Below are 26938 nucleotides of genomic sequence, written 5' to 3'. Positions count from 1 at the left end.
TGAATGAATGCACTCTGAAAGCATTGGATAAAAAAGCACAGCCACAGAGAGTTTGGAGCAGGATGCCTCTGCCCTCCCTGCCCTGCATGTCCCCCATTCGAGGCTGGCACCTCAGCAAGTAAGTGCTTAGTGATCCCCAACTCTCCGTACTGAAATGATGCTCAACACCCCTAGGCCACCTTTCTTCTCTACAAAAGAGGTCTCCACCGTGCTGCTTATTTGGGGAAAAGCTATCCCATTTCAGCTCTGGACTGGTTCCCTAACTATAGTCCACTGTGCGCATGATATGGGGAGGTATGGGTACAGATGCTCACACTCATTGCCTACTGGTGCCTACTTGCAGCTTTTCTTCCTGTTGTCTGTCCACATTTGGGGTGTGGCTGAAGCTCCAACTAGGGCCCCTGACTGTCCATGTCAACATGCCCCTCCCCAGTGGGGATCTGTGGGGAGAAGGGTGAGGAGCAACAATCCAGGGGTTTGTGGGAGAGGGTCTTCCTTTGGTAGGGTGGGTCCCCCAGGCTGGGGGTGGGGGGAAGGGCCACTCCCAGGCCCTGAGGCTAAGCTTTGGACCCCTGAGGCCAAGGGCAAACTACGAACCCCAGTCCCATTCTGCTGCCCTGAAGGTTTTGTTCCGGATCTGGGCAAAGCAGAGGGCTGAGGGGAAGTCTGCAGTCCAGGAGAGGGGTGGGGAAAGGGAATGTCTGTTCCAATTGGAACCCTATATCTGCCTCCGCCCCTCCTCCAGCTTGCTGAGTGGGGTGGGAAGGGTTGGCTTATTTCCTTTCCCAGGCTGAGCATTGAGTCAGCCGCCCCAGCACTCGGAGCCTTTCATCTGGGGGAATCTCCAAGCACCCCACAAACAATTAAGTGTCATTATCTCTGGTCGTTGGAAGACGGACAGGAGTTGGGAGGTGCTGGTGGGGGTCACTTGAGGAGAGGCAGGCAGGTCATCTGAGGATCCCTAAGGTGGGGGTTTAGTAGGGGTCCCCAGTTAGACACCTTGGGTTCCGGAAGGGAGAAGAGGGCTATTGCTGTAGAGCTGGGGGGAGGCCAGGTGGGAATAGCTATGGCTTTTAGTGGCTGGATGGATAAAGTACTTCACCATTGCTGTAGAAGAATTGATGTCACAAAGTCACCCTGTTCACCCCCTGAAGTGTGCTTGTGGAAGATGAGGGTTTGGATGGGCACCTCCAGAAAGGCACCCTTTCCCACCTTTCCACAGTCCTCTGGCCCCTTCAGGTGAATGCAGCCAAGACAGGAGAGAGGCCTCCTCACCCAGTCACACTGCGAAAGGGACGTAACAGGACAAGGGCACACTGAGTTACACATACTGGAGAGGAGACACAGGGCAGAGGCACAGCCACAGAGACTGCGGAGGGTAGACAGGGGCAGGCAGAGCAACAATGCTTAGGCCACTACTGTGGCCCAAGTTAGACTGGGGAGCAATCTGGTCCAAATGTGCCCACACCCTGGCCTCTGCATCCCAGTGGCTGGACACCTAGACCAGGCTGGTTATTGCTTAGTGCTCTGAACAGTGCTGAGTGTGGTAGGGAAAGGTACTGTGTTTGTGTGGGCTGGGAGTGTGCTCATGGGCTTTGCTTCTTGCCAATTACCTACTTCCTCTAACATACAGAGTGAAAGAAGGTATGACTGGGGGTTTCCCCCTCTTCTTCATGGGGGCTGTGATGGGAGAAGGGTTTGTCTCCCCTAGAGATCGGCTCTGCTCACCTTGTGGATCCGTGGATGACACACAGAATACTTGGCCGCAGCCAGTGTCAGGACCTGCCAGGATGGGGTTTGTGAGTAAGGTAAAGGCCTCTCCCGGCCACATATCATCCCTCTACAGTCCCTGGAAGACCTCACAGGCACTTAGGACTTGATGCAGGACCTGGACCAAGAGAGGAGGGATGGCTTGCGGGGGGTGGGGGGCTCTTAGGGTTTGTCTTTCTAGACTAGGCTTGGGACGAGGCCACCAGTTGGACTGGAAACTGCCTTTGGTCATGACAGTGGAGCAGGGGAGAAAGGCAGTTAGCAGGTGGGGCCCTCAACTTTCCATTTTGCTACTCCCCAACTTGGACAGAAAGGCTCTGAGCACCCCATTAGTGTCAGATCAGATAGCATTGGGGGCATCCTTGGGGGGGCAGGCTAGGGACTTCCTCCTCAGCTAACTCAAACCTCTATCAACTGCCACTTCTAAGAAGTGGGGCCCTTCTTCTAGCCTCTGGGTGCACCCAGCTAATTAGAAAGCTGGGCAAAATTAGCACCAATAAACAGGACTAGGAAAACTCCCAGGGCATCTTCAAGTTCCCAGCTACCCCCTGAAGGCAGTGTCTGTCCCTCCATAGGCCTGAGTGTCCCTCATTTCCCCAGCACAGCTCCCAGTCTAAATCCCTCAGCTAGCAATCTGTGGAGGAACTGCATTGGGGACAGCTCCGGACTAGGGTCTGCCATCAAGCCCACCTGTAATCCTCTCTAAAGGTCTATGGGTGCTACCTTCCAGAAGTTCACACTTCCATCAGGTCGTACTTTCCCCACCAGGGGCTCTGGGAGGAGGTGTCTTCTTCAGAATCTAAAGTGTTAGGTGCTCACCAGTAAGGACCTATCAGCGGGGGAGGGAGAGGAGAAACGGCGCCGAGGAAAAGGTCCAGCCTCTAGCCCCAGAACCCGAGCCTCTCCCAGGCTCGGGGGGAAAGGCAGCCGCGTGGGGCTGGGGGAGGCCGCGGGGGACGGGGATGGGTAGAGCTGGGAAGCTTAGGGGTGGTAAGTGCCACTCTGGTTCCTTTCCACAGGCTGGCCCAGCCTTCCCCCTCCCGCCAAACGATTGTCAGCTATCCGGGGACAGGGTGTCCCCCGCCCCCTCCCCTCCCAGTTGCAGGGTGGGGACCAGATAAGGATCAGTGTTGCGAGTCCTGTGCAAAAAAAAAGGTGCACTCGCGGAACCCCGGCGGAGGAGTTCCTTCGCGGGAGGAGAGAGCTCGAAGCTTCGGAAACGTTACGTTGGGAAATACAAAAAAGGCAGGGGCGGTTGGAAGGGATCGAGGAGCCGGGGCCGCCTCGACCCCCTCCCTGGACGAGGGACAGCTTCTTCTGCCCCCCACCCCCGGGGCTTGACTGCAAGCCCCGGGCTGCGTTCCTCGGCCGGGCCCAGCTTCCCCCACTCCCCACCGCCAGCCAGCCCCGTGCCTACTCCGGGGCACCAGGCGCACCGGGCGGACTGAGGGCCACCGGCGGGTCGGCTTGGTCCGGAGGCTCCAGGGGAGGTGGCTGGCGCGGGCTGCGGCCGCTGGACTGCGGAGGCCTCCGGGCGTAGAGGAAGAGCGCGGGGTCGGGCATGGGGTCGGCGTCGCCCAAGGAGCAGGTGGCACCGTCCCACGCGGCCCAGTCCCGGCCGGGGCCCTTGGCGGCGGCCTCCGCAGCGGGCGGGCGCCGGGCCCGCGGTGCGCGCCGGCGGAGCCGAGGCTCTGCAGCCCCGCCGGGGCCCGGGCGCGGCGCCTGCAGTCTCTGGCGCGCCGCGTGCAGCTGGCACGAGAGGTACGCGGCCGCCTCCGTGTGCTTCTGCAGCTCGTTGCCGAGCACGGTGGCGCGGTGGCTGCGGCGACGCAGCTGCTCCAGGAAGCGGCGCTCCTCCGCCCGCAGGCTGCAGCGCAGCGCGGACACCAGCGCCTCGCGTTGCTCCACCTCCCGCCGCAGCTCGGAGTTGGCCGCCGTCCGCGCCGCCAGCTGCGACTCCAGCGCGCGGCACTTGCTCTCCAGCTCCTGGGACGCCGCCTCTGGAAAGGGAAATAGACAGGAGAGGTGATGGGACAGACAGTTCACCCCTCCTCCTAACAAAGCTCTGCGACCCCCTAGCTGCACGTCCTGCCTCTCCCCTCGCTCCCCACGGCCACATCGGCCTTCCTTTTTCTTCCTCGGGGCCTTTGCACCTATCCTAGCCTTTGCTTGCCCTCGCCTCTTTTTCTTTCTTTTAGATTTTATTTATTGATTTTAGAGAGAGGGGAGAGAGAGAAGGCAGTGAGGAGCAGGAAGCATCAACTTATAGTAGTTGCTTCTGGTATGCGCCTTGACCAGGCAAGCCCCAGGTTTTGAACCGGTTACCTCAACATTCCAGACCCACGCTTTATCCACTGCGCCACCACAGGTTAGGCCTCGCCTCTAATTCTTGAGGTTTCAGCTTAAATGAAAAACTTTCCCTGACCGTTTATTTGCCCCACAAATATTTGTTGAGCCCTTACTCTGTGCAACTCGTTAGGCATTGAGGCTATGGTGGATAAGAACACATTCTGTGTGTGTGTGTGTGTCTGTGTGTGTGTGTGTGTGTGTGTGTGTGACAGAGACAGAGAGAGGTACAGATAGAGACAGACAGGAAGGGAGAAAGATGAGAAGCATCAATTCTTCGTTGCGGCTCTTTTTTCTTCTTAGTTGTTCATTGATTGCTTTCTCATATATGCCTTGATGGGGGGGTGGCTACAGACCAAATGACCCCTTGCTCGGGCCAGCGACCTTGGCCTCATGCCAGCAACTTTTGGGTTCAAGCCAGTGACCACAGGGTCATGTCTATGATCCCACACTCAAGCCACTGACCCTGCGCTCAAGTTGGTGACGTCGGGGTCTCGATCCTGGGTCCTCTGCATCCCAGTCTGACGCTCCATCCACTGTGCCACTGCCTGGTCAGGCAAGAACACGTTCTTTTTTTTTTTTTTTTTTTTTTTTAGATTTTTAAATTAATTTTAGAAAGAGGAGACAGAGAGAGAGAGAGAAGGGGGGAGGAGCAGAAAGCATCAACTCCCATATGTGCCTTGACTATGCAAGCCCGGGGTTTTGAACCGGCAACCTCAGCATTCCAGGTCAATGTTTTACCCACTGTGCCACCACAGGTTGGGCATAAGAACACATTCTTAATGAAGTTATAACAAGCATAGTGGGAGATGTATAGAGTATAGGATATAATGACAAATAAAGGTGAGAGTCACATGTGCCATGTGCCAATGCCATTGACTAACAGGAGAATGTGACCGAGTCAGGGAAGGCTTCTCAGCAGAAGAGCGACTTGGGCTGGAATCTGAAGGATGGACAGTAGTTAAGTAGTGAAGCCGGGAAAGGAGGGCGTTTGGGACAAAGGAAGGAGAGACATGCCAAAGCAAGGGATGGGAAGGACTGGAAATATGGGTAGGAAAGGGGAGTCAGTGTGCCAGAACCTTGTTTCACAGAGAAAGAGTTTAAAACATTTTATAATTTTTTCTTTACCTGTTTGTTGTTTGTCTTTGTCCACTGCACTGGGTTTCTTTATTTGGGGGGGCGGGGATGAGAGGAGGGGATATAGACAGACTCCCGCACGTGCCCTCACCAGGATCCACCCTGCTGAGGCTCCATTACTGAGCTATTTTTAGTGTCTGAGGCTGTTGCAGCTCCCAGAGAACCATCCTCAGCACCTGGGGCCACACTTGAACCACTGGCTGTGGGAGTGGAAGAGGGAGAGAAGTGGGAGAGGGAGTAGGGGGAGAAGCAGATGGTCGCTTGTCCTGTGTGATGTGTGCCCTGACCCAGAATCAAACTGAAGATGTCCATATGCCAGGCCAACACTCTGCTGAGCCACTGGCCAGGGCTGCACTGGGTTTCAACCCGAGATACTACACTGGAACCGTCCAGAGAGCTCTGAAAGTTTCCCAGGCCCTACTGAAGAATAGCTGAATCAAATTCTCTGGGATTGAACCTGGGAACTGGCACTGCTTGAATCTTTCCTGTTGATTTTTTTTTTAAGTGCGAGGAGGGGAGATAGAAAGACTCCTGCATGAGCCTCAACCGGGATTCACCTGGGAACCCCCTTCTGGGGCTGATGCACTCTCTGCCCATCCGGGTACATGCTTGCAACTGAGTTAGTATTAGTGCCTGAGGTGGAGGCTTTATGGAGCCATCCTCAGTGCCTAGGGCCAACATGCTTGAATTAATTGAGCCATGGCTGAGGGAGGAGAAGAGAGAGTAAGAGAGAAAAGGGAGGAGGAAGATGAAAGAAGCAGAGGGTCGCTTCTCCTGTGTGCTCTGACTAGGAATAGAATCCAGGACTTCCACACACCAGGCCGACATTCTACCACTGAGCAAAGCAGCCAGGGCCCTTCCCAGTTGATTTAAATGGACCCTCAGAGTTGAGGACCCCTGCTTCCTGGATTATTAGCTCCATTTCAGCAGGAACAGTATCCTGGGATTGGCACATGTGAGTGAGTGTAGAGACATAGGTACTTGAAACATGACAAAAGGTAGGTAAAAGGTGACTCTGGGATGGATATGAAAAGCACTTAGTGATTTTCACAGAGGACAAAGAGAGCTCTCAAGCCCACTGAGAGAGAAGATAAAAACCAGGACACTGGGGCAGAGCCTTGAGTCCAGATGACCCCAACAGCCTTTTCAGAGTAAGTATAGCAGGTGGGATGAAAGCTGCTGTTGTCACAGAACTGTCCTTACTGCCTCCAACTACCTAAGCACCAAGAGGTTGCCCATAGTTGCTAAAGAGGCGAGCAGAATTTCTTCAAGCCTATAAGTATTTAGATCTTTGTGCACACACCCCCAAAGCAATTTTAATTTTTTTAAATTTTATTTATTCATTTTAGAGAGGAGAGAAAGAGACAGAGAGAGAGAAGGGGGGAGGAGCTGGAAGCATCAACTCCCATATGTGCCTTGACCAGGCAAGCCCAGGGTTTTGAGCCGGTGACCTCAGCATTTCCAGGTCGACGCTTTATCCACTGAGCCACCACAGGTCAGGCAACCCAAAGCAATTAAAAAAATATTTTATTTATTCATTTCAGAGAGGGGAGAGAGAGGAGGGGGGAGGAGCAGGAAGTCTCGACTCCCATATGCACCTTGACCAGGCAAGCCCAGGGTTTTGAACCGGTGACCTCAGCATTCCAGGTCAATACTTTATCCACTGTGCCACCACAGGTCAGGCCACCCAAAGCAATTTGAAGGGTTCCTAACATTTTTCCTTAAATTTCCATCTTTCCCACCCCTAACTCTTGGTCATATAGCTCTTAATCGATAAGTAGCACAACAACATGACAGAGAGTCCATTCTTAAATCTCTCCTGGCTCAGAAAGACTATTTTTGGCCCTGCCTGGGTAGCTCAGTTGGTTAGAGTGTCCTCCTGATACTCCAAGGTTGCAGGTTCAATTCCTAGTCAGGGCACAAGAATCAACTAGTAAATGCATAAATAAGTGGAACAACAAATCAATGTTTCTCTCTCTCTAAAAGCAATCAATAGCCTGACCTGGGGTGGCGCAGTGGATAAAGCGTCGACCTGGAACACTGAGGTCGCTGGTTCGAAACCCTGGGCTTGCCTGGTCAAGGCACATATGGGAGGAGTTGATGCTTCCTGCTCCTCCCCCCTTCTCTCTCTCTCTCTCTCTCTCTCTCTCCCCTCTCTAAAATGAATAAATTAAAAAAAAAAGCTTAAAAGCAATCAATAAAATTCTTTATAACTTTAAAAAATAAAAAAGTTTTATTTCTGGTAAAAATAACAACATAAAATTTACCATCCTAGTCGATGCTTCCTGCTCCTCCCCCCTTCTCTCTCTCTCTCCTCTCTAAAATGAATAAATAAAATCTTTAGAAAAAAAAACAACCTTGGCCCTTAAAAAGAAAAAAAGAAAAAGTTTTAGCATCCTATCAATTTTTAAGCGTACAGTTCGGTAGCATTAAGTATACTCACAATGTTGTGCAACAGCTCGCTAGAACACTTTTATATTGCAAAACTGAAACTCTGTACCCACTGAAGACTATCTCCTATCTCACCTGCCATTTTATGGGTGAAGTAATAATCTGTAAATAATATCTTTTAGTGGAATTGTTACATTGGCAAGAAGTTATGCTTTTGTAACATGAAGGATTTGCTAATATACATGTATCTCTTTTCCCTTCTAGGCTAAGTTCCTTGAAATCAAGGACCCCATGTTGTCATCGTGTTGCATCTTGGAGGATATGGACACTAGTGGTGGGAATCACTCGTGCAAGGACGGGAAGGATTGGGGAGGTAAGTCAGAGAGAGGAATAAGCTTAGCCAGGTGGACCTTCTGCACACCATCTCCTATCTGCTTCCATCTTCCTATTTTCTCCAGGAACATGGGTATAGGGCACTACGGATGGGGGTGCAGGCTGTTCACTGTACAAGTCACACACCTGACTGGGCAGGGGGCTGACATCCGGCACTATGCTCAAGAAGCTGAGCAGTGGCTGTCCCCAAGTCTGGGGTCCTACTAACTGGTGGGGAAAGGTGACATGTTGGGCTACTGTGGTACTTCCCAACCAATCACCCTCCTCTTACCTTGCTGGTGAGATTGGGCCTCTCTCATCTCCAGGTCATGGGTCAGTTCTAAGGGAAGAGAAAAAAGGCAGTTGTGTGTGTGTGTGATCAGGGAATCATGGCTTAGTAAAAGTGGCAATAAAGATCCTTAGAAACCATCCAGATCACCCCCATACCCATTTTACTACAGCCCAGCACGGGGGAGAGATGAAGACAGGTGCCAAGGCACATCCTGAGCCTGATCTGCCTGATTCTAAGCCCAGACATTTTTCTAGCACAAGCTTTGTGGCTTAGATTTGAGTGTTAGTTCAACCTTTGGTGGGAGTAAGGATCCTGGCTTGCTTTGAGGGCTGGGCGAGTATTTGCTCCTTCCCAGCGGAGATGTACACATATTTAACATGCCAACCAATCAGAGTTGGTCTGAAGGAACCCCCCCCCCCCCCATCCCCGACCCCCTACTTCACGGGGCACAGACCCTTTAGTGATTAGTTGATGGATCTAGGAAGGCTGGAATGTCCTGGGCTGCTTGGGGTCACTGGAGGGGAACTCAGGGTAGTGGCTATTTACCAATAGGACACGTGCATTTCACTATTTTCACAACCAGTACTGACTGCTGTGTCAATGTTATTTTTTGAACTTCAGCCCTGCCCCTTTCCCAGCCGGTTTGCCTTGCTTCAAGTGGAGGGGATTGGGGGCTCCAAGGAGGACAGCGCCACCTGGTGATGAAAAGCCTGCACGGCTCTTGGAACTGTCTGTGGCTTGGCGCTGAGGGGCGGGACTGGCAAAGAACCCGCCAAGGGCGCTAGTGCAGAAGCAGTTTCCTCCCGGGCATTTGCAGCCCAGGGACACCTCTCTGCCTGTCTGTCTTCCCAGCCCCATTCCTTACAGCCCAGAAAGCTCTAACCCTCAGCCAGCTTAGTTTGATCATTTTTCTGGTCTTACCCCTACTCCTCCAACTCCACCAGTAGCCAGGAAAGGAGCATAAGTAGTTGGGGAAACTGGGAGCCACAGCTGCCTGCGTGAGGGGACCTACTCAGGAGTGCCTTTATGTACCTGCAGGGGCGCACGGGTGCCCAGAGGGAGAAGGTGTGAGCCTGGGGGTAGGAGAAGGTTACGCATCTCTGGCACCACCACTGCGACAGCACCTACAGAGGCAGTCTGGGGGTCCTCTGCCTGCTCCTACTCTCCGCTCTCACCCAGCTCTTCTAGACACCAGGGGCTTTGCTGGAGGTGCCTCCCCAGGGGAGGCCAGCTGTTGCTAGGAGACAGAGAGCTGGGGTGACTGGGCCTTTGCTGTGACCTGAGCCTGAACCATCTACTGGGGGCCCCCGGGAGGACTCTGATGCCTCCACCTGCAGGGATTCCTGGGGCCAATTCGACCTCTCCTCCGAGGTCCTGCATTGCAGCTCAAGGTAACCTGGAGTAGGTTCAGGTATGTAGCCCAGGGACTTTGGCTCTGCTACTAACTCCCTGTGGACTGGTTTCTCCTTGGCCCTTAACCACAGGAGTTGGGGGAGGGAAAATGAATCTCAGCTGGGCCCTACTCATCCATCCATCAAAACTCCCTGTTCATCTTTCAGTGTGAATTCCCTCAGTTTAGATGAGCATGCTGTGAGGTCAGATACACTGTGACCTTGGGCCAGTGACAGTGCCTCTCTAAGCCTCAGTTTTCTCATCTGCAAAATTGGGACAAACTTGCTGCTGCCTTACATAGGGCTGTTGTTGAGAATAAATGCGAGAAAGAAACAGGGGTTCAGTCCAGGGCTGAGTCAGTGCTGAAACACGGGGACAGTCCTTGTCATCCACCTAACCTGCGCTCCCAGAACCTCTCCCGCCCTTCATTCCCAGTCTTGACCTCTTTTTGGCAGGCTCTTCCAGCCCCCTGCCCCGTGGCCCCTCCTCTCTCCCACCCCTGTGCAGCCTCTGGCTTCCTCTTGAATCTCCTTAAAAAACAAAACAGGCCTGACCAGGCGTTGGTGGCGTAGTGGATAGAGCGTCGGACAGGGACGTGGAGGACCCAGGTTTGAAACGCAGAGGTTGCCAGCTTGAGCGCGGGCTCACCAGCTTGAGACCAAGGTCTCTGGCTAGAGCAAGGGATCACTCGGTCTGCTGTAGCCCCCCCACCCCCACCCCCAAGGCACATATGAGAAAGCAATCAATGAGAAATTAAGGTGCCGCAACAAAGAATTGATGCTTCTCATCTCTTTCCCTTCCTGTCTGTCTGTCCCTTCTTCAGTCTCTCTCTGTCTCTGTCACAAAAAAACAAACAAAAACAATAATCTCTCTTGTTCTGCTCTCTTCTCCTCACTCCCCCACCCCTTGGAGGAAGGGTCTTATTCAGTTATTTCAGCCCCAAGAGTGGCTGGTTTTTATATCGTAAATCAATAACCTAGCGGCTGCAGGCCCATACACATCTGAGAAGGGTGATGGGGCCAAGGTCCTCCGTTCCTGCCTATCATACTTTCTTCGGATCCTGGTCTGTGTCCTGAGTAGAAGGATGTTGGGCAAACAAGAGTGTTAGACTTGCTTGCTTGTACTTTACCAAATTGATGCATGAGCACAGGGCAGCACCATGTTTGTGTAGTCTATGTAAAGGCTGCAGGTGCTTGCCCTCAGGGCACAGACTTTAGATTATGCATTGCCCGCTGCCATTGGGAGGGGCCATTTTTTTGTTTGCAGGAGAAAGGGTCCCCTCAACCCAGCCTGTTTGCTCATCAGCTCTGAGAGAGGGAAGTGACTCTCCCTGCCTGCTTGCTCCTCCACTGTTACGAGACTCTAATACAGGGGTCCCCAAACTTTTTACACAGGGGGCCAGTTCACTGTCCCTCAGACCATTGGAGGACTGGACTATAAAAAAAAACTATGAACAAATCCCTACGCACACTGCACATATCTTATTTTAAAGTAAAAAAACAAAACGGGAACAAATACAATATTTAAAATAAAGAACAAGTAAATTTAAATTAACAAACTGACCAGTATTTCAATGAGAACTATGCTCCTCTCACTGACCACCAATGAAAGAGGTGCCCCTTCCGGAAGTGCGGCGGGGGGCCGGATAAATGGCCTCAGGGGGCTGTAGTTTGGGGAACCCCGCTCTGATAAATGGAATGGGCCACAATTTTCTGGCTCCACAGTTCCTTTACCGTCTGCCCAAATCCAATGTGAACCTGCATGGCCACGGCCACTGGCCTTACAAAGGATCCAGGTCTTTAGAATTAGGGCAAAACAGTCCCTGGTCGGTTTGTTCAATGGATAGAGCATTGGCTCGGCATGCAGACGTCCCGGCTTCGATCCCAGGTCAGGGCACACAAGAGAAGTGACCATCTGCTTCTCTTCCCCTCCGTCTCCCCCTTCTCTGTCTCTTCCCCTCTCACAGCCAGTGGCTCGGTTGGTCCGAGCATTGGCCTCAGGCCCCAGATGGGGGTTGCTAGGTGGATCCCAGTTGGGGTGCATGTAGGAACCTGCCTATCTCCCCTTTTCTCCCTTAAAAAAAAGAATTAGGGCAAAACAAAAAGAAATGAGAGGAGGAGCTATAGAAACTTAGGTGTTAGGTTTGGGTTCAGGGCTCCTTTAAACTCAAAGCCCCTTTAAACTCTAATTCCCCTCACCCAGCCTCCCACTAGGGCAACTTCTTCATTAAGCATTTCCCTCACCCAACCTCCCCCTCCCCTTAAGCAACTCCCCCCCACCCTGGGAAGGTTCTGGGAAGTGTCCTTGGGACAAGGCCATCGGGAGGTGCCTGAGAGTTGGGAAAGGGAGAGACAGTGTGTGACCAAGGCCACAAAGCAGGATATGCTAATCTGAGCATGTCCAGGTATATCCAACCCCATGCCAGCAGATTACTGCAGCAACCCCTATATCAGACGCCCCCTTCCTGCATCTCTCTGTGATGCCACTAGAGTCTCAGCCTGTCTGTTTTGCAAATGCATAAATAAACTTCTTATAAAGCTCATCAGGCCCTCCTTCAGCTGGCCTAACATTAGGGTTTGCTCATCTCAATTTTCCTATAATATTATTGCAATGAAACAGTGGCATCGGGGAGGGGTGAGTCAGTACGGGGCTGACTCTGCCGCCGTGCAGGCTTTGTGGGGAGATCTCAGGGAGCCTGGCCTTGGACCGTGTCAGCTGAACCTGCACACGGAGTGGGAGGAGGCTGTGGGGGCTGAGAGTCAGGAGGACCGGTTCTTCCTGCCAAAGTGAGAAGCCAGGCAGGTTGTTCAAATGCTCTGGGCCTCAGTTTCCCTCTAGGGAATCAACAGCCTCCCATGAGCAAGCGCTAGAAGGGAGAGAGAAGTCTGACCTTCTTGGAGAATGTGCAGAAAGCTTAGAGGCACAATGGACTGAGAATCTGATGATCTGGGTTCTAATCCTAGTTCTGCTATTAACATATTGTGTGACTCTCTCTCGAGGGCTCAGTTTATCTTCTTGCACAATGAGGAGGTTGGGCTGTCCCCGCTGAGACCTTCTGTGAATCACTGGCTCTACAACCTGCACTTGGAGACTTGGCCTGGGTAAGCACTTGGCCCAGAGCCAGGCCTCCGAGAGGGCCAGGCAGGCAGGCAGGCAAGGCCTGAGGTCCAAGAGGAAGGTCAGGCCTGGGATTTAACTTTGTCTCTGCTGCCTTCCCCTGTCCTGCTCACAAGTCCAGTTGGTTGCAAAGTGCTTTCCTTCCATCTGCTTCCCACTGGTCCTCCCCTGCCCACCCCTTTCATCTCTCCTCTGGACCATTTCATCAGCCCCGTCACTACTTACTCTCCTTGCTGCCTTCTCCCACCAAGTCATCTTCCATACAACCGCCAGGTTGACTTTCATAATGTGGCATGGTGCTGCTCAAAAACCTTCCGTGGCTCCCTGCTCCCCAGGAGGCCAGGCCAGACTTCTTGGTTGTCCGGGTATGTGTCAGATCTTCCATGATCTAGCTCCAGCCATATTTCTCACCAGCCTCCTTTATGCTCAGCTTTATGCATCAAATAGAACTTTTCCTAAGCTTTGTTCTCCTATGTATGGACACTGCCGTGCTGTTCCTTTCCCTGGGAATGCTTTCCTCATCCCCCAGTACCTCAGCATGTCTAAATCTCACTCAGCCTTGAGCGAGTGGAAATGCTTGCCTCCTCTGGAGAGCCTGGATGCCTGCTCTCCTCCATCACCTGTGCCTCAAGCTGGACATGAGCCTGCCCATGAACTGCCATCAGTCCTCCCTCTTTATTTTCTGTATACCTTAGCACTCTCCCTGTGTGTATGTGTCTCCTCAACTAGACTGAAGGCTTCTTGGAGCGTGGAGGTACTTGATGAACATTTATTAGAAAGGGACAGGAAATTTCCAGGAACGGTGCCCAGGTTTCCCTCTGCAACCCAACCGGAACCCTTTGCGCTGAAACTCACCTCCCCAAGACTCAGTTTCCTCACTTAGAAAAACTGGTGATGGTCTGACCAGGTGGTGGTGCAGTGGACAGAGTGTCAACCTGGGACGCTGAGGACCCAGGTTCGAAACCCCGAGGTCACTGGCTTGAGCATGAACTCACTAGCTTGAGCACGGGGTCGCCAGCTTGAGCGTGGGACCATAGACAAGACCCCACAGTTCCTGGCTTGAGCTCAAAGGTCACTGGCTTGAACCCAAGGTCGCTGGATTGAGCAAGCGGTTGCTGGCTCAGCTGGAGCCCTCCCCCCCGGTCAAGGCACATATGAGAAAGCAATCAATGAACAACTAAGGGGCCACAACTATAAGTTGAAGCTTCTCATCTCTCTCATCTCTCTCTCTTCCTGTCTGTCTATCTCTGTCTGTCTCTCTCTTGCTAAAAAAAAAAAAAAAGAAAAAAGAAAAGAAAAGTAAAACAGGTGATGAACACTCACCTGGCAGGGTTGTTGTGAAGGTTGAGAGGCTCCTGGTGGGCACTCCATCAGACACAATGACTGTGATGCAGACAGTTGCCCTGACCCCGCCCCCCCCCCCCCCCCCACTCCATCAGACACAACGACTGTGATGCAGACAGTTGCCCTGACCCCCGCCCCGGCCGTCCCTCTTGGCCTCACCTGAGCATCGTTTCTGCAGCCTATGACTGTGATGCAGACAGTTGCCCCGCCCCCCGCCCCACCCCACTCCGTCAGACACAATGACTGTGATGCAGACAGTTGCCCTGACCCCGCCCCCCCCCACTCCGTCAGACACAATGACTGTGATGCAGACAGTTGCCCTGACCCCCCCCCCCCCACTCCGTCAGACACAATGACTGTGATGCAGACAGTTGCCCTGACCCCCGCCCCGGCCGTCCCTCTTGGCCTCACCTGAGCATCGTTTCTGCAGCCTCAGGATTTCCAGGTGCAGGTCTCGCAGCAGGGCCATCTGCTCTTTTTTCAGGAAGCTGATGTGGCGTTGCACGCTCTGGATCTGATGCTCTAGGGACACGATATCCATGGCAACCCAGGCCTGGGCCTCACCTGGGGAGGATGACAAGGTGAGCCCACATCTTCTGGGCCCATCTGCCCCGCCCACCCTCAGATACCTCACAGTCTCCTCCAATCTGGGGTGTCATTGCCACCAGGTAGACGATTCTGCTACTACGATCATTTCCCCTGTATTTACTCACCAAAGCCTCATGCACCACTGGGGGCGTTGACAGGGAAGTATAATTATTCCCATCGAACTGGTGAAGAACCAGAGGCCCAGAGGGAAGTGGCTTCCTTCCCCTGCCCCATGATCTCCTCTACTTCTCAGAGAGGAAAATCAATGGAGCAGCAAAGTCAGTAAAGAGAAACGGTTCTAGCCTGCTTCTTAAACAGCTGTGTGACTTTGGGCAAGCCCTCTCCCTCTCGACTCTTGGTTTTCTCACGGCCAAACTGAATTGTACAGTAGCAGAATCTGAGGTCTCTTCCAGCTCTACCATTCCAGCTCATGGTGACCATCACCTGGCAGGCAGCAGGATGGTTCTGAGCACACCCTTACCCAGTTCAACTCCATTTTTCTGACTTAATCTGAAGCCAGGGCTCTGCCCTCATCCATGTCATGGTGGTGGAAGATCTCATGAATGTTTTACTAACACTGACTTTGTGGGCTGAAGGCAGGTGGAAGAGTCACTTTTTAAGAGAGGGATGGGAGAGAGTGCTCAGGAGACCCATGTGGTGAATCTACGGTAGAATTTAAGACACTGATGGGAAGGGGAGATCTGCATCCCTGAATCCTAATGATGCCTGGCCTTTCAGCTCTCCCTCTTCCGGCCCCACCCCTTTCACAATGAGCCTTTTCCGTGGCGATGAGCTTCCTGGAAGAGCAGAGGCAGAGGGGAGTGGAGGCCCAGAGCTCTGGAGCCCAGGACTCGGAGCTCATGCCTTCTCTGCCAGGGACTCCCTAAGCTTTTGAAGGACCTGTCCCCTCCTGTCCCAGGAATTCCCTGGGCAGTGGAGTGGGAGGCCAGTTGATGGATGGCTCTGTTCAGCAAATGGTCCCCTCTAGTCTGGCTTCTATGTATGTCTCTACAAATCCAGATTTTATTCGTAGGGTCACACCAAGCAGGTTCACTGAAGACCTTCACGTTCATGAGCTTCTCCTCCCGAGCTCCCTTCCCTCCTACCCTCCTGACCCACTGGTCCAACCAAACAGGCTTTTCATTTTAGTAGAGGATGGCCCTTTGACCTGTGAGAATCACTGGTTATACTTACTGATCATCTACTACAGGGGTCCCCAAACTTTTTTTTTTTTTGTATTTTTCTGAAGCTGGAAACGGGGAGAGACAGTCAGACAGACTCCCGCATGCGCCCGACCAGGATCCACCCGGCACACCCACCAGGGGGCGATGCTCTGCCCACCAGGGGGCGATGCTCTGCCCCTCTGGGGCGTCGCTCTGTTGCAACCAGAGCCACTCTAGGGCCTGGGGCAGAGGCCGAGGAGCCATCCCCAGTGCCCGGGTCATCTTTGCTCCAATGGAGCCTCGCTGCGGGAGGGGAAGAGAGAGACAGAGAGGAAGGAGAGGGGGAAGGGTGGAGAAGCAGATAGGCGCCTCTCCTGTGTGCCCTGGCCGGGAATTGAACCCGGGACTTCTGCACGCCAGGCCGACGCTCTACCACTGAGCAAACCGGCCAGGGCCAGGGGTCCCCAAACTTTTTACACAGGGGGCCAGTTCACTGTCCCTCAGACCGTTGGAGGACCGGACTATAAAAAAAACTATGAACAAATCCCTATGCACACTGCACATATCTTATTTTAAAGTAAAAAAACAAAACGGGAACAAATACAGTATTTAAAATAGAGAACAAGTAAATTTAAATCAACAAACTGACCAGTATTTCAATGGGAACTATGCTCCTCTCACTGACCACCAGTGAAAGAGGTGCCCCTTCCAGAAGTGCGGCGGGGGCCGGATAAATGGCCTCAGGGGCCGGATGCAGCCCTCGGGCCATAGTTTGGGGACCCCTGATCTACTATGTTTAAACAACTTTATCCACATTATCTTACTAAGACTATTCCCATTTCACAGACTTGGACTCAGAGCTGAAGTGACTTATGCCAGTTCATGTGGCAAATGGTGACAGACCCAATTCTCCAATCAAATCTTCTGAATTCAAAGAAGCTTCCCAATGTTTACACTGAGGACAATCTTGGTTTTGAATTCTGGGTCTTTCAGTTAACTGCTGTGTGACTTTGGCAAGAAAGTTAACCTCTCTGAATCTTTTTTTCCCCTTGTCTGTAAAATGGGGCTACTAATAGTATGAGTGAGGATTAAATGAGATAAAAAAGGGTAGAGCACTTATGACAGGACGAGATGCTACATCCCTTCTCATCTCTGTTAAATGTGTGAGTAGGTTAATCCCTGTCTTGATTTGCTCATCTCTTCATCATTCATTCAGTGAGTGACTACTGCTAGCTGCTGTGCTGGGGACAGGCAGCACTGATGATAAAAACAAAATCCTTGCTCTCATGGAGCTCACAGGGCTAAGGGGAGAGAATCAAACAAACTAAAAATGCATCACACAAATAATAATACAAATAGTTCACAATTACAGTTTGTGGTAGGTAACATGAAAGAAACCTACAATTAATATGAAAAAATATAAAGTGAGACCTATTTTAGATTTGGGGTCAGAGGAAGTCTCTTTGAGGAAATGATTTTAGGCCGAGAACCTCATGGCAGACAGAATTCTAAGAAGGTCCCCAGGATTCCCAGTCCCTGGTGGTCACAGTCTCCTATATTATCCCCTCCCCTTGGGTGTGGCTGGGACTGTGAACATGACAGATTTCACTCCTGTGATTAGGGTTTATGACAGAAGTGAAGGGATTGTGCAGGTGTAATTAAGGTCTCCCCAATCAGTTGCTTTTCAGTTAATCAAAAGAGAGATTATTCTGGGCAGGCCAGTTCAAAGGGCCCTTCTTGAAGGAAGAGATTTGAAGCCTGAGAGGAATTCTGCTGCTGGCCTTGGCAGGTAAGCTGCATTGCTGTGACAGGGCCTGTGGCGGGAGCCACACACAAGCACCTGAAAGAGGCCTCTAGGAACTGTGGAGGGTTCCTAGGTGACAGCTAGCAAGACCATGGCGCTTCCTTCAGTCCTACACCCACAAGGAAGTAAATTCTGCTAACAACCTAAGGCAGGGGTCGGGAACCTATGGCTCGTGAGCCAGATGTGGCTCTTTTGATGGCTGCATCTGGCTGGCAGACAAGTCTTTAATAAAAAAATAATAACGCTAAAAATATAAAACATTCTCATGTATTACAATCCATTCACTTCCTACCGTTCATGTTCATGGTTGCTGGTGGCTGGAGCCAATCACAGCTGTCCTCCGGAACACCAAATGTTTATTGGATAACGCGTAAGGTACACGGGTCGTTGTATGGCTCTCACAAAATTACATTTTAAAATATGTGGCGTTCATGGCTCTCTCAGCCAAAAAGGTTCCCAACCCCTGACCTAAGGGATCTTGGAAGTGGATCTCTCACTAGCTGAGCCTGCAGATGAGGATACAGCTAGTCTTGATTTGAGCCTTGTGAGATCCGGAGCAGAAGACCCAGGTAAAAAGTGCCAGGCTCCTGATCCTTGGAGACTGTGAGAAGCTACATTTATGTTGTTGTAAGCTACTTAGTTTGTAATTTGCTATGCAGCAACAGAAAAGTAATACAGATTTGAAGGAGGTGCAGGAGTTAGAAGACTACTAGGAAGCAACCCAAACAGGAACAGCATTTGTGAAGGCCCAGAGGTAGGATAATGACAGCTGACATTTACTGAGCACTTACTATGTGCCAAGCCCTATGTGCTAAGAGCTTCACATGGTCTTTTTGAGAAACACTGACATTGCCAACTGCTGATGAAGGCTAATGTGTAAGGTACGGGGGAAGGGTTATAGGAAGTGAGGTTAGCAAGGGAGGGATCACACAGGGTCTTGTTATCTATGTTAAAAATTTTGGATTAGCCCTGGCCGGTTGGCTCAGCGGTAGAGCGTCGGCCTAGCGTGTGGAGGACCCGGGTTTGATTCCCGGCCAGGGCACACAGGAGAAGCGCCCATTTACTTCTCCACCCCTCTGCTGCGCTTTCCTCTCTGTCTCTCTCTTCCCCTCCCGCAGCCGAGGCTCCATTGGAGCAAAGATGGCCCGGGCGCTGGGGATGGCTCTGTGGCCTCTGCCTCAGGCGCTAGAGTGGCTCTGGTCGCAACATGGCGACGCCCAGGATGGGCAGAGCATCGTCCCCTGGTGGGCAGAGCTTCGCCCCATGGTGGGCGTGCCGGGTGGATCCCGGTCGGGTGCATGCGGGAGTCTGTCAGACTGTCTCTCCCTGTTTCCAGCTTCAGAAAAATGAAAAAAAAAAAAAAAAAAAGAAAAAAAAAAAAGAAAAAAAAAATTTGGATTAACACTAAGTGAACTAGGAAGTTATTAAAAGATTTCAGGCAGTGGGAGACATGCCCCCCCCTTTTTTTTAAATTTTTTTTATTCATTTATTCACTTTAGAGAGGAGAGGGAGAGACAGAGAGAGAGAAGGGGGGAGGAGCTGGAAGCATCAACTCCCATATGTGCCTTGACCGGGCAAGCCCAGGGTTTCGGACCGGCAACCTCAGCATTTCCAGGTCGACGCTTTATCCACTGCGCCACCACAGGTCAGCATGCCCCCCCCTTTTTAAAAGATTTTATTTATTCATTTGGGGGGGGGGCAGGGAGCATCAACTCCCATATGTGCCGTGACCAGCCAAGCCCAGGGTTTTGAACCGGCAACCTCCGTGTTCCAGATCAATGCTTTATCCACTGAGCCACCACAGGTCAAGCCATGTTATGCATTTTTAAAAGGTCACTGTGGTTGCTGTAGGAAGGGCAGATTAGAGGGAGCAAAGTGGACTTGGGGACATCAGCGGGGAGAATGTAGCAGTGGTCCAGGTGAGAGATGATGGAGGCCTGGACCAGATAATGGAGGTGGAGATGGAGAGAAGTTCCAGGTGTATTTAGGGGGTAGAATTGGCAGGACATGGGGACGAATTGGGTTAGGTCAGCAGTTTTCAACCTTTTTCATCTCATGGCACACCAAAAAATATATTTTTGTCAATTTTACAAAAAAAATTGATATAATTTTGATTTGTTCACACCACACGGCTATTGTTGTCTTGGCTGTAGTCATTGTTTTGGTCAGGTATTGTATGTTTTAAAAATTCTTGCAGCCTGACCTGTGGTGGCACAGTGCATAAAGCCTCGACCTGGAACACTGAGGTCGCCGGTTCAAAACCCCAGGCTTTCCTGGTCAAGGCACATATGGGAGTTGATGCTTCCTGCTCCTCCCCCCTTGTATCTCCCTTCTCTCTCTCTTTCTCTCACATCTCTCAAATGAATGAATAAAATTAAAAAAAAAATTCTTGCAGCACACTAGTTGGAAATAGCTGTATTAGGTCATGATGGGGCGGAGGATGTCCAGGGTGTTTACAGTGCTCTAGCCTGGGCAACTCCAGCATGAAGGCACATTTGTTGGAGTTTCCCCACTTCCTCATCTTTCATATCTAATTACTCCTAAGGTGATCTTGTCCAATCTCATGGCTGTGAATTCTATTTTTAAAAATGTTTTGTTTTTGAGATTTTATTTATTGATTTTTAGAGAGAGAAGAGAGAGAGAGGAAAGAGGAGGAGCAGGAAGCATCACCGTGCAGTAGTTACTTCTCGTGTGTGCCTTGACTGGGCAAATCCGGGGTTTCAAAGCAGCAATTTCAACATTCCAGGTCGACGCTCTATCCACTGTGCCACCACAGGTCAGGCTGTAAGTTCTATTTATATGTTGGCTGGTTAACTAACTCTCCCCCAAACACTCAACTGGCTACCTCTGTCACTCTCACTCGACTGATGCCCATTTGGATGTCTAATAAGTCCCTCAGACTTGTAAGTACCAGTACTAGACTCTTGTAATCAACTCCTACAAACCTGCTTTCGCCTGCTGTTCACCATCTTGATGAACAGCACTGCTATTTGTCTCTTCACTTGGTTGCCCAGGGCAAATGATTAGGAGTCATATTTTATTCCTTTCTTTGTATTCTATAGCCAATCCATCTGCAAATCCCGTTGGCTCTAACTTCAAAAAACATCCTAAATCCAATCAGTTCTTGCTTGACCGGTGGTGGCACAGTGGATAGAACATCATTGACCTGGGACACCGAGGACCCAGGTTTGAAACCCCAAGGTCGCTGGCTTGAGCATAGGCTCATCTGGCTTGAGTGAGGGGTCACCAGCTTGAGCTTGGGATCATCGACATGATCCCATGGTTGCTGGCTTGAGCCCAAGGTCACTGGCTTGAGCTAGGGGTCACTGGCTCAGTTGGAGCCCCTCAGTCAAAGTACGTATGAGAAGCAATCAATGAACAACTAAAGTGACACAACTACGAGTTGATGCTTCTCATCTATCTCTCTCCCTTTCTGTCTGTCGCTAAAAAAAAAAAAAAAAAAAAAAAAAAAAAAAGCCCAACTGGTTCTCACAATGGCGACACTGTGTTTCTCTAGTCTCGGTCACTACCATCCCTGTGGGGTTCCACTGCAGTAGCCTCCTAACTGGCTTCTTGCTTCCACTCTTGCCCTTGTTTTCTTTTTTTTTTTTTTTTTTAATTTTATTTATTCATTTTTAGAGAAGAGAGAGAGAAAGACAGAGAGGGAGAGAGAGAGAGAGAGAAGGTGGGGAGGAGCTGGAAGCATCAACTCCCATATGTGCCTTGACCAGGCAAGCCCAGGGTTTCGAACCGGCGACCTCAGCATTTCCAGGTCGACGCTTTATCCACTGTGCCACCACAGGTCAGGCCCCCTTGTTTTCTTGAAATGCAGCAGCCACAGTTCTTTTAGCAAATCAGGTCACCCACTCCCTCACTCACAACTCTCCAATTGTTTCCTGTCACACTTAAAGTCAAATCCAAAGTTCTCACTAGACCCTACACAATCACCGCTGGCTCTGTTTACCCTGATCTCCTACCATTCTCCCATTGTAGGCTCCATTACAGCCACTCTGGCCTCCTTAGTGTTTCTTGAACATGCCAAGCACACCTTTGCTTCAAGGACCTTGTGTGTGCTGTCCTCTCTGCCAGGAATGCCCTTTGCCAAGATGCTCTTATGACCCATCTCTCTCTTGATTCAGGACTCTGTTCAAATATCAAATAATGAGGATCCTTCTCTGATTATATGATTTAAAATAGAACTCTCTGGCCCTGGCCAGATAGCTCACTTGGTTAGAGCATCATCCTAAAGTGCAGAGGTTGCTAGTTTGATCCCAGTCAGGGCACGTAAGGAACAGATCGATGTTCCTGTCTCTCCTTCTCTTTCCCTTCCTCTCTCACTAAAATCAATAAATAAAAATGAAAAAAATATAGACCCCTCTGTCACTCTCTACTCTCTCTTTTTTAATATTTATTTTATTGATTTTAGGGAGGGTGAGGGAAAGATCAGGATAGAGAAACATCTGTTCCTGTATGTGCCCTGACTGGAGATCGAACCAGCAAGCTCTGTGCTTTGGGACGAAGCTCTAACAATCGAGCTATCTGGCCAGGGCTCCACTCTCTTAATTGGCATTGTTTTTCTTCCATGAATTTATCACCACATGCATATATTACATTTTCGTTTGTTGTCTGTTTCCCTGCCAGATTGTTGGCAACACAAGATGCATTATTTTGTTCCCTAGTACCTAGAACAGAATCTGGCAAATAGGAGATACTCTGTAAATATCTGTAGAATGCACAAGTGAGTGAGTTTGTGGAGCCAAGGTGAGCTGATGTGGAGGGTCTTACCGAGAAGGTAAGATCCAGCCCGAGACATGTTAAATTTGACAAACTCAAGAGAACTCAGCCAAGGAGAAATAGATGTCAAGCAGGCAGTTGAATAAACTGGTGCATTACTTTATCTGTGCTTTTGTCTATCTATGTCAAGATGTGTGGGCCTGTGTGTCTGTACATGTACCTGAGCCTGTGCCCATGCCTCAAGGAGTGCATGTATGTGGACATGCATGTGTGTGTGTTTGGGGGGTTGTGTCTCTTGAACCTATGTGTCTGCTGTGTGTGCAACTGGAGGTTGGTGTGTGGGCTTGTGCTTATGATGAAGAGAGAATGTCTGCTCCCAGCTGCTGAAATGCAAATGTTTCAGAAGAGTCAAAGCCCTTTCCACACAGCCCTGGATGGAGACTGGACCCTGGCCACAGGGACAGACCGAGCCAACCAGCTGTTTCTATGCCTTCCCACAAGGATCTGAGTATTTGCTTCCAAGTAGGCAGGCTGCTCTTCTCAGGGCAGAAATTTGGGTCACAAAAGATCTTGTCAAATATTTTCTTTTTTTTTAAGTGAGAGAGACAGAGACAGAGAGAGGTACAGACAGACAGGAAGGGAGAGAGATGAGAAGCATCAATTCTTTGTTGCAGCACCTTAGTTGTTCATTGAATGCTTTCTCATATGTGCCTTGACCAGGAGCTACAGCAGACCAAGTGACCCCTTGCTCAAGCCAGCGACCTTGGACTTCAAGACAGTGACCTTTGGGCTCCAGCCAGTGACCATGGGGTCATGTCTATGATCCCACGCTCTAGCCGGTGACCCCATGCTCAAGCTGATGAGGCCATGCGCAAGCCAGCGACCTTGGGTTTTGAATCTGGGTCGTCAGCATCCCAGGCCGATGCTCTATCCATTGTACCACTATCTGGTCAGGCGGCAAATATTCTTTCTTAGACATTATTGTTTGGTCTGTTTGGAGAAGAGTGGGAGGAGTGGGAAGGGGGATCCAGGGACAACACAGATCTGTGTGTGTGTGGCTGGGGAGTCACATGTACTTTGGAAGACCCAACCTAGAAAAATGTCAGATTTTCACATAGAAATGCAGACCTCATGTCTGAGGACAAGGTTCAGGCCAGCAGCAGCAGCCAAGGAGTAAGACTATCAGCTCCATCTTCTCCCCACACTGAACCTCAGATGCCCAGCCTCACAGGTTAAAAAGAGCTTGGTCCTTCACCTCTGTCTTCTGTCCTGACTACATCAGGAACTGCATTGTTTTGGCTGTCCACCTTCTCCCAATGCTCCTACTTCTTTAATTTCCCAACTTGATGAAAAATGTTCATTTCAAAGAGCTGTCACAGTGGATAGAGTGTCAACCTGGGGTGCTGAGGACCCAGATTCGAAACTCCGAGATCACTGGCTTGAGTCCAAAGGTTGCTGGTTTGATGCCCAAGGTTGCTAGCTTGAATGCGAGATTCCTGGCTCAGCAGGGTTCACAATTTATAGAGTTAATTCCAAGTACTTTGTACTTGCCTCTCATCTGTCTGAAAGAAAGTTATAGGAGCATTTGAGATCTTGCTTCCCTGGTATGTCATCTGTTTGGCTCAAATAAACTCATAAAAAAGAAAGTTAAAATATTTTTGCCTTTTGGAAAGTTGGTAAGGGGAACCTTCTGTGTTCAAATCTCCAACCATAGACAAAATATCCATGCAGGAACCCTCTGATCCTGGCACAATTCTGACTCTCTAAGGCCTGAGCTCCTGATCCCTGACAAACACTTCACCTCCTGCTCCTCTCTTTGGAGCTTCTAGGTACCACTCTCCTACCCAGCTATCTTCCTACAAGTGATTGGGAAAAAGAGAAAATTGTGGTCCTCTCCCTTCTCCATTTCTTATAGTTCTTTGGATTGGAAGAACCACTGAAAATACAGAATCGGAGCACTCGGCTCTGAAGGCCCTTCAGAGTCATTTCAATCAGTGATTTTTGAACTTGCTCCACAGAGCCCCAGAGTTCTGCAGGGTGGTCTCAGATGTTGCCAGAAGGGTTAGGGAAAAGGGAAGGCTTTGAGACTTTGCTGTTTTTACCCCTCTTTTATATGACAGGCTTGTGTATACAAATTCATTAGAGAAAAGGCTTCTGCTAACCAAAAGTTTGAAAACCACTTCCTTCGGGTGGCTACTTCCCCTCCCTTAGTCTGCTCAATGTCCCTGAGCCCCTGCTGCCCCCATCCCTCAGGCAGATGTAGTGCCTGGGAGAGGAACCAGAGCTCAAGCCTCTTGTTTTCTGCTTTCACGGAGTTTGCAATGTCTGCCACCTTTCACCTTTGGTTGCTACTCTTGTCCTAGTTTCTGTTTCATTCTTAGTAGTATTTCTTTTCTCTCTGGGACTGAAAATATTTATTCAGTCATTCAATACTCAAATTTTGTTAAAAGTCTTTAAGTATGCCTTCTTGTTTCCAGGAGAATGTTAAACTTATTTTTATCATTCCAATTGCCAGGGGAGGTATATTAGATAGGCCAGTCATGGTAATAAATGAACAAATAAATGAAGTAAAATGTTCTTTACTTTTCTTAGTTGTTATTCCTCTTAACTCCCTGACTCTGAGAGCTGGGGTAGGAGAGAAAGCAGGAACTCAAAAAATCTTTCTCAGACATGGATGCACAAGTAATAATACTTATAATAATTATCACTGTACAGGCATTAATATAATAATAACAAAAATAAATGGTTGGCACGGTTTTTAGCACTTTAATATATATTTACTCATTTATTGCCTGACCTATGGTGGCACAGTGGATAAAGCATAGACCTGGAACGCTGAGGTCGCCAGTTTGAAACCCTGAGCTTGCCTGGTCAAGGCACTATGGGAGTTGATGCTTCCTGCTCCTTCACCCTTCTCTCTCTCTCTCTCCTCTAAAAATGAATAAATAAAATCTAAAACAAACAAACAAACAAAAAACCCCACTCATTTATCTTCATAATAGCCCTACATCGATATCCACTTCAGAGGCTCAGAGGAGTTAAGTAGTTTGCCCAATGTACACGACTGATAGTGCCTGGCAACTAGGAGCATGCCACTGGGCGCTCACCCTGGCCTTTAACACCCTTTACTATCTAAAAGCAGCCAACACATGCAGTTTGATCCCCTCCTCTTGTGGATTCTACCTCTTGCTGCTCTCACAACAAACTCTCCTCATACCCACGAACATCCCTCATTTACTATTCCTCCCACCCTACCTCTACCTTGCTCAAATTCAGGAAATCTTCCCTGATATGCACCAATCTGAAATGACTCTTCTGCCACTGTGTTCCCCAAGCATTCCACCCTTTATCACTTTCATGCGTGTTTGTGTGTGTGGCTTCTACTCTAAACAGTAAGCTTCCCGAGGGCAAGACTTAGTCTCCAGGAATTTTTTGCATGGAACAGGAACACGAGGAATGTTGGGGAAACAGGGAGAATGAGTTGAGTGTTATTGGCAATCACCAGGGCAAGTAAGTGCATGTATTAAAAAATAATTACTCCAAAAAAAAAAGAATAATTACTCCCCTTATCCCCAAGTCCTTGGCTCTCCTGTGGATTTGAGTTGGGAACAAGAAGTCAGCTTTTGACAAATATCTGAGACTCTCCGTAAGGTGGGGTCAGCTGGCTGGTGGTAGAGGCACATTCTCTAGGGATCTTGTGGTCCTCTTCACTCCAGGGCCCTCCTCTTCCAATACCCCTAAGTTATGGTTCCCCCTTCTACTGAAGACCCCAGTACCCCCAACCTCAGCAAAGCAGTGGATCCAGGAACACGAGATTGGGATGTAGGGGAAACTGGAGCTTCCACCGCCTTCAGTCTTGATGTTCTGCCCTGATTACCCCTCCAGTATGACTCCCAGAGAAGGGGGGGGCATAAGACTAAGGAGGTCGGCGAAGAGAGGCACCAGGGAAGGCAGGGAAAGGCGGGCAGAAAGAAAGATATGTGTCCTGGGAGGTGGCAAGAGGTGGCGGTGGCCTGACCTCGGCTGCTCTAGACTCTCCGCCAGGGCTGGAAGGGCCCACGTCTGGGTGGTGGAGGACAACTTCTACCGGCAGCCCGCAGGTCCTGTCCGCCCCCTGCGCGCTGCGGTGCCCAGCCCCACGCCAGCCCTCCCGGGGGAGCTGGAGCTCAAGCCGCGCTGCTCCCGAACAGGGGCCACCTCGGCTCCCTCCCCACCGCCCCGTGCCCACCGGCCTCCTACCTTCAGGACCCGAGGGAGCGACAGGCCAGGGGAGTCCTGGGTCTGCCGGCCGGGCGAGGGGAGGAGCTCTTCTTCCCCAAGCTAGCTGCGCCCGGGGTTCCGCAGCGCCCGCCCTGGCTGCGGCGCCATCAGCTGCCTCGAAGCTGCGGGGCGGCGGGGCCGGAGCTCCAGGGGTACTCCGGGGTGCCGAGGGGGGATCCGGGGCGGCCTCCAGGCGTAAACACCCAGCAACGTGACCGGAACTGGCGA

General features: G+C 50.6%; 1 protein-coding gene across 2 annotated transcripts; it reads right to left on the bottom strand.

The window, feature by feature from the left end:
* On the bottom strand, window positions 1-26879 carry CCDC92B (coiled-coil domain containing 92B). Of its 2 annotated transcripts, XM_066363467.1 has the most exons (5): window positions 26690-26879; window positions 14573-14725; window positions 8309-8356; window positions 3207-3770; window positions 1-1782 (listed from the first exon to the last, which is right to left on the bottom strand). In XM_066363467.1, the coding sequence occupies exons 2-5, from the start codon at window positions 14700-14702 to the stop codon at window positions 1610-1612; spliced, it is 915 nt and encodes a 304-aa protein (XP_066219564.1). In that variant the 5' UTR covers window positions 14703-14725; window positions 26690-26879; the 3' UTR covers window positions 1-1609. The 2 variants fall into 2 exon arrangements, with proteins under 2 accessions (XP_066219564.1, XP_066219563.1); XM_066363466.1 differs by lacking the exon at window positions 1-1782 and having other exon boundaries at window positions 3184-3770; window positions 26690-26820.
* Between the last annotated feature and the right edge of the window lie 59 nt (window positions 26880-26938).

Source organism: Saccopteryx leptura, chromosome 2, assembly GCF_036850995.1.
Source record: "Saccopteryx leptura isolate mSacLep1 chromosome 2, mSacLep1_pri_phased_curated, whole genome shotgun sequence".
Taxonomy (NCBI): Eukaryota; Metazoa; Chordata; class Mammalia; order Chiroptera; family Emballonuridae; genus Saccopteryx; species Saccopteryx leptura.
The sequence above is the reverse complement of the archived record's forward strand: the minus strand, read 5'-3'. Positions and strand labels throughout refer to the sequence as shown.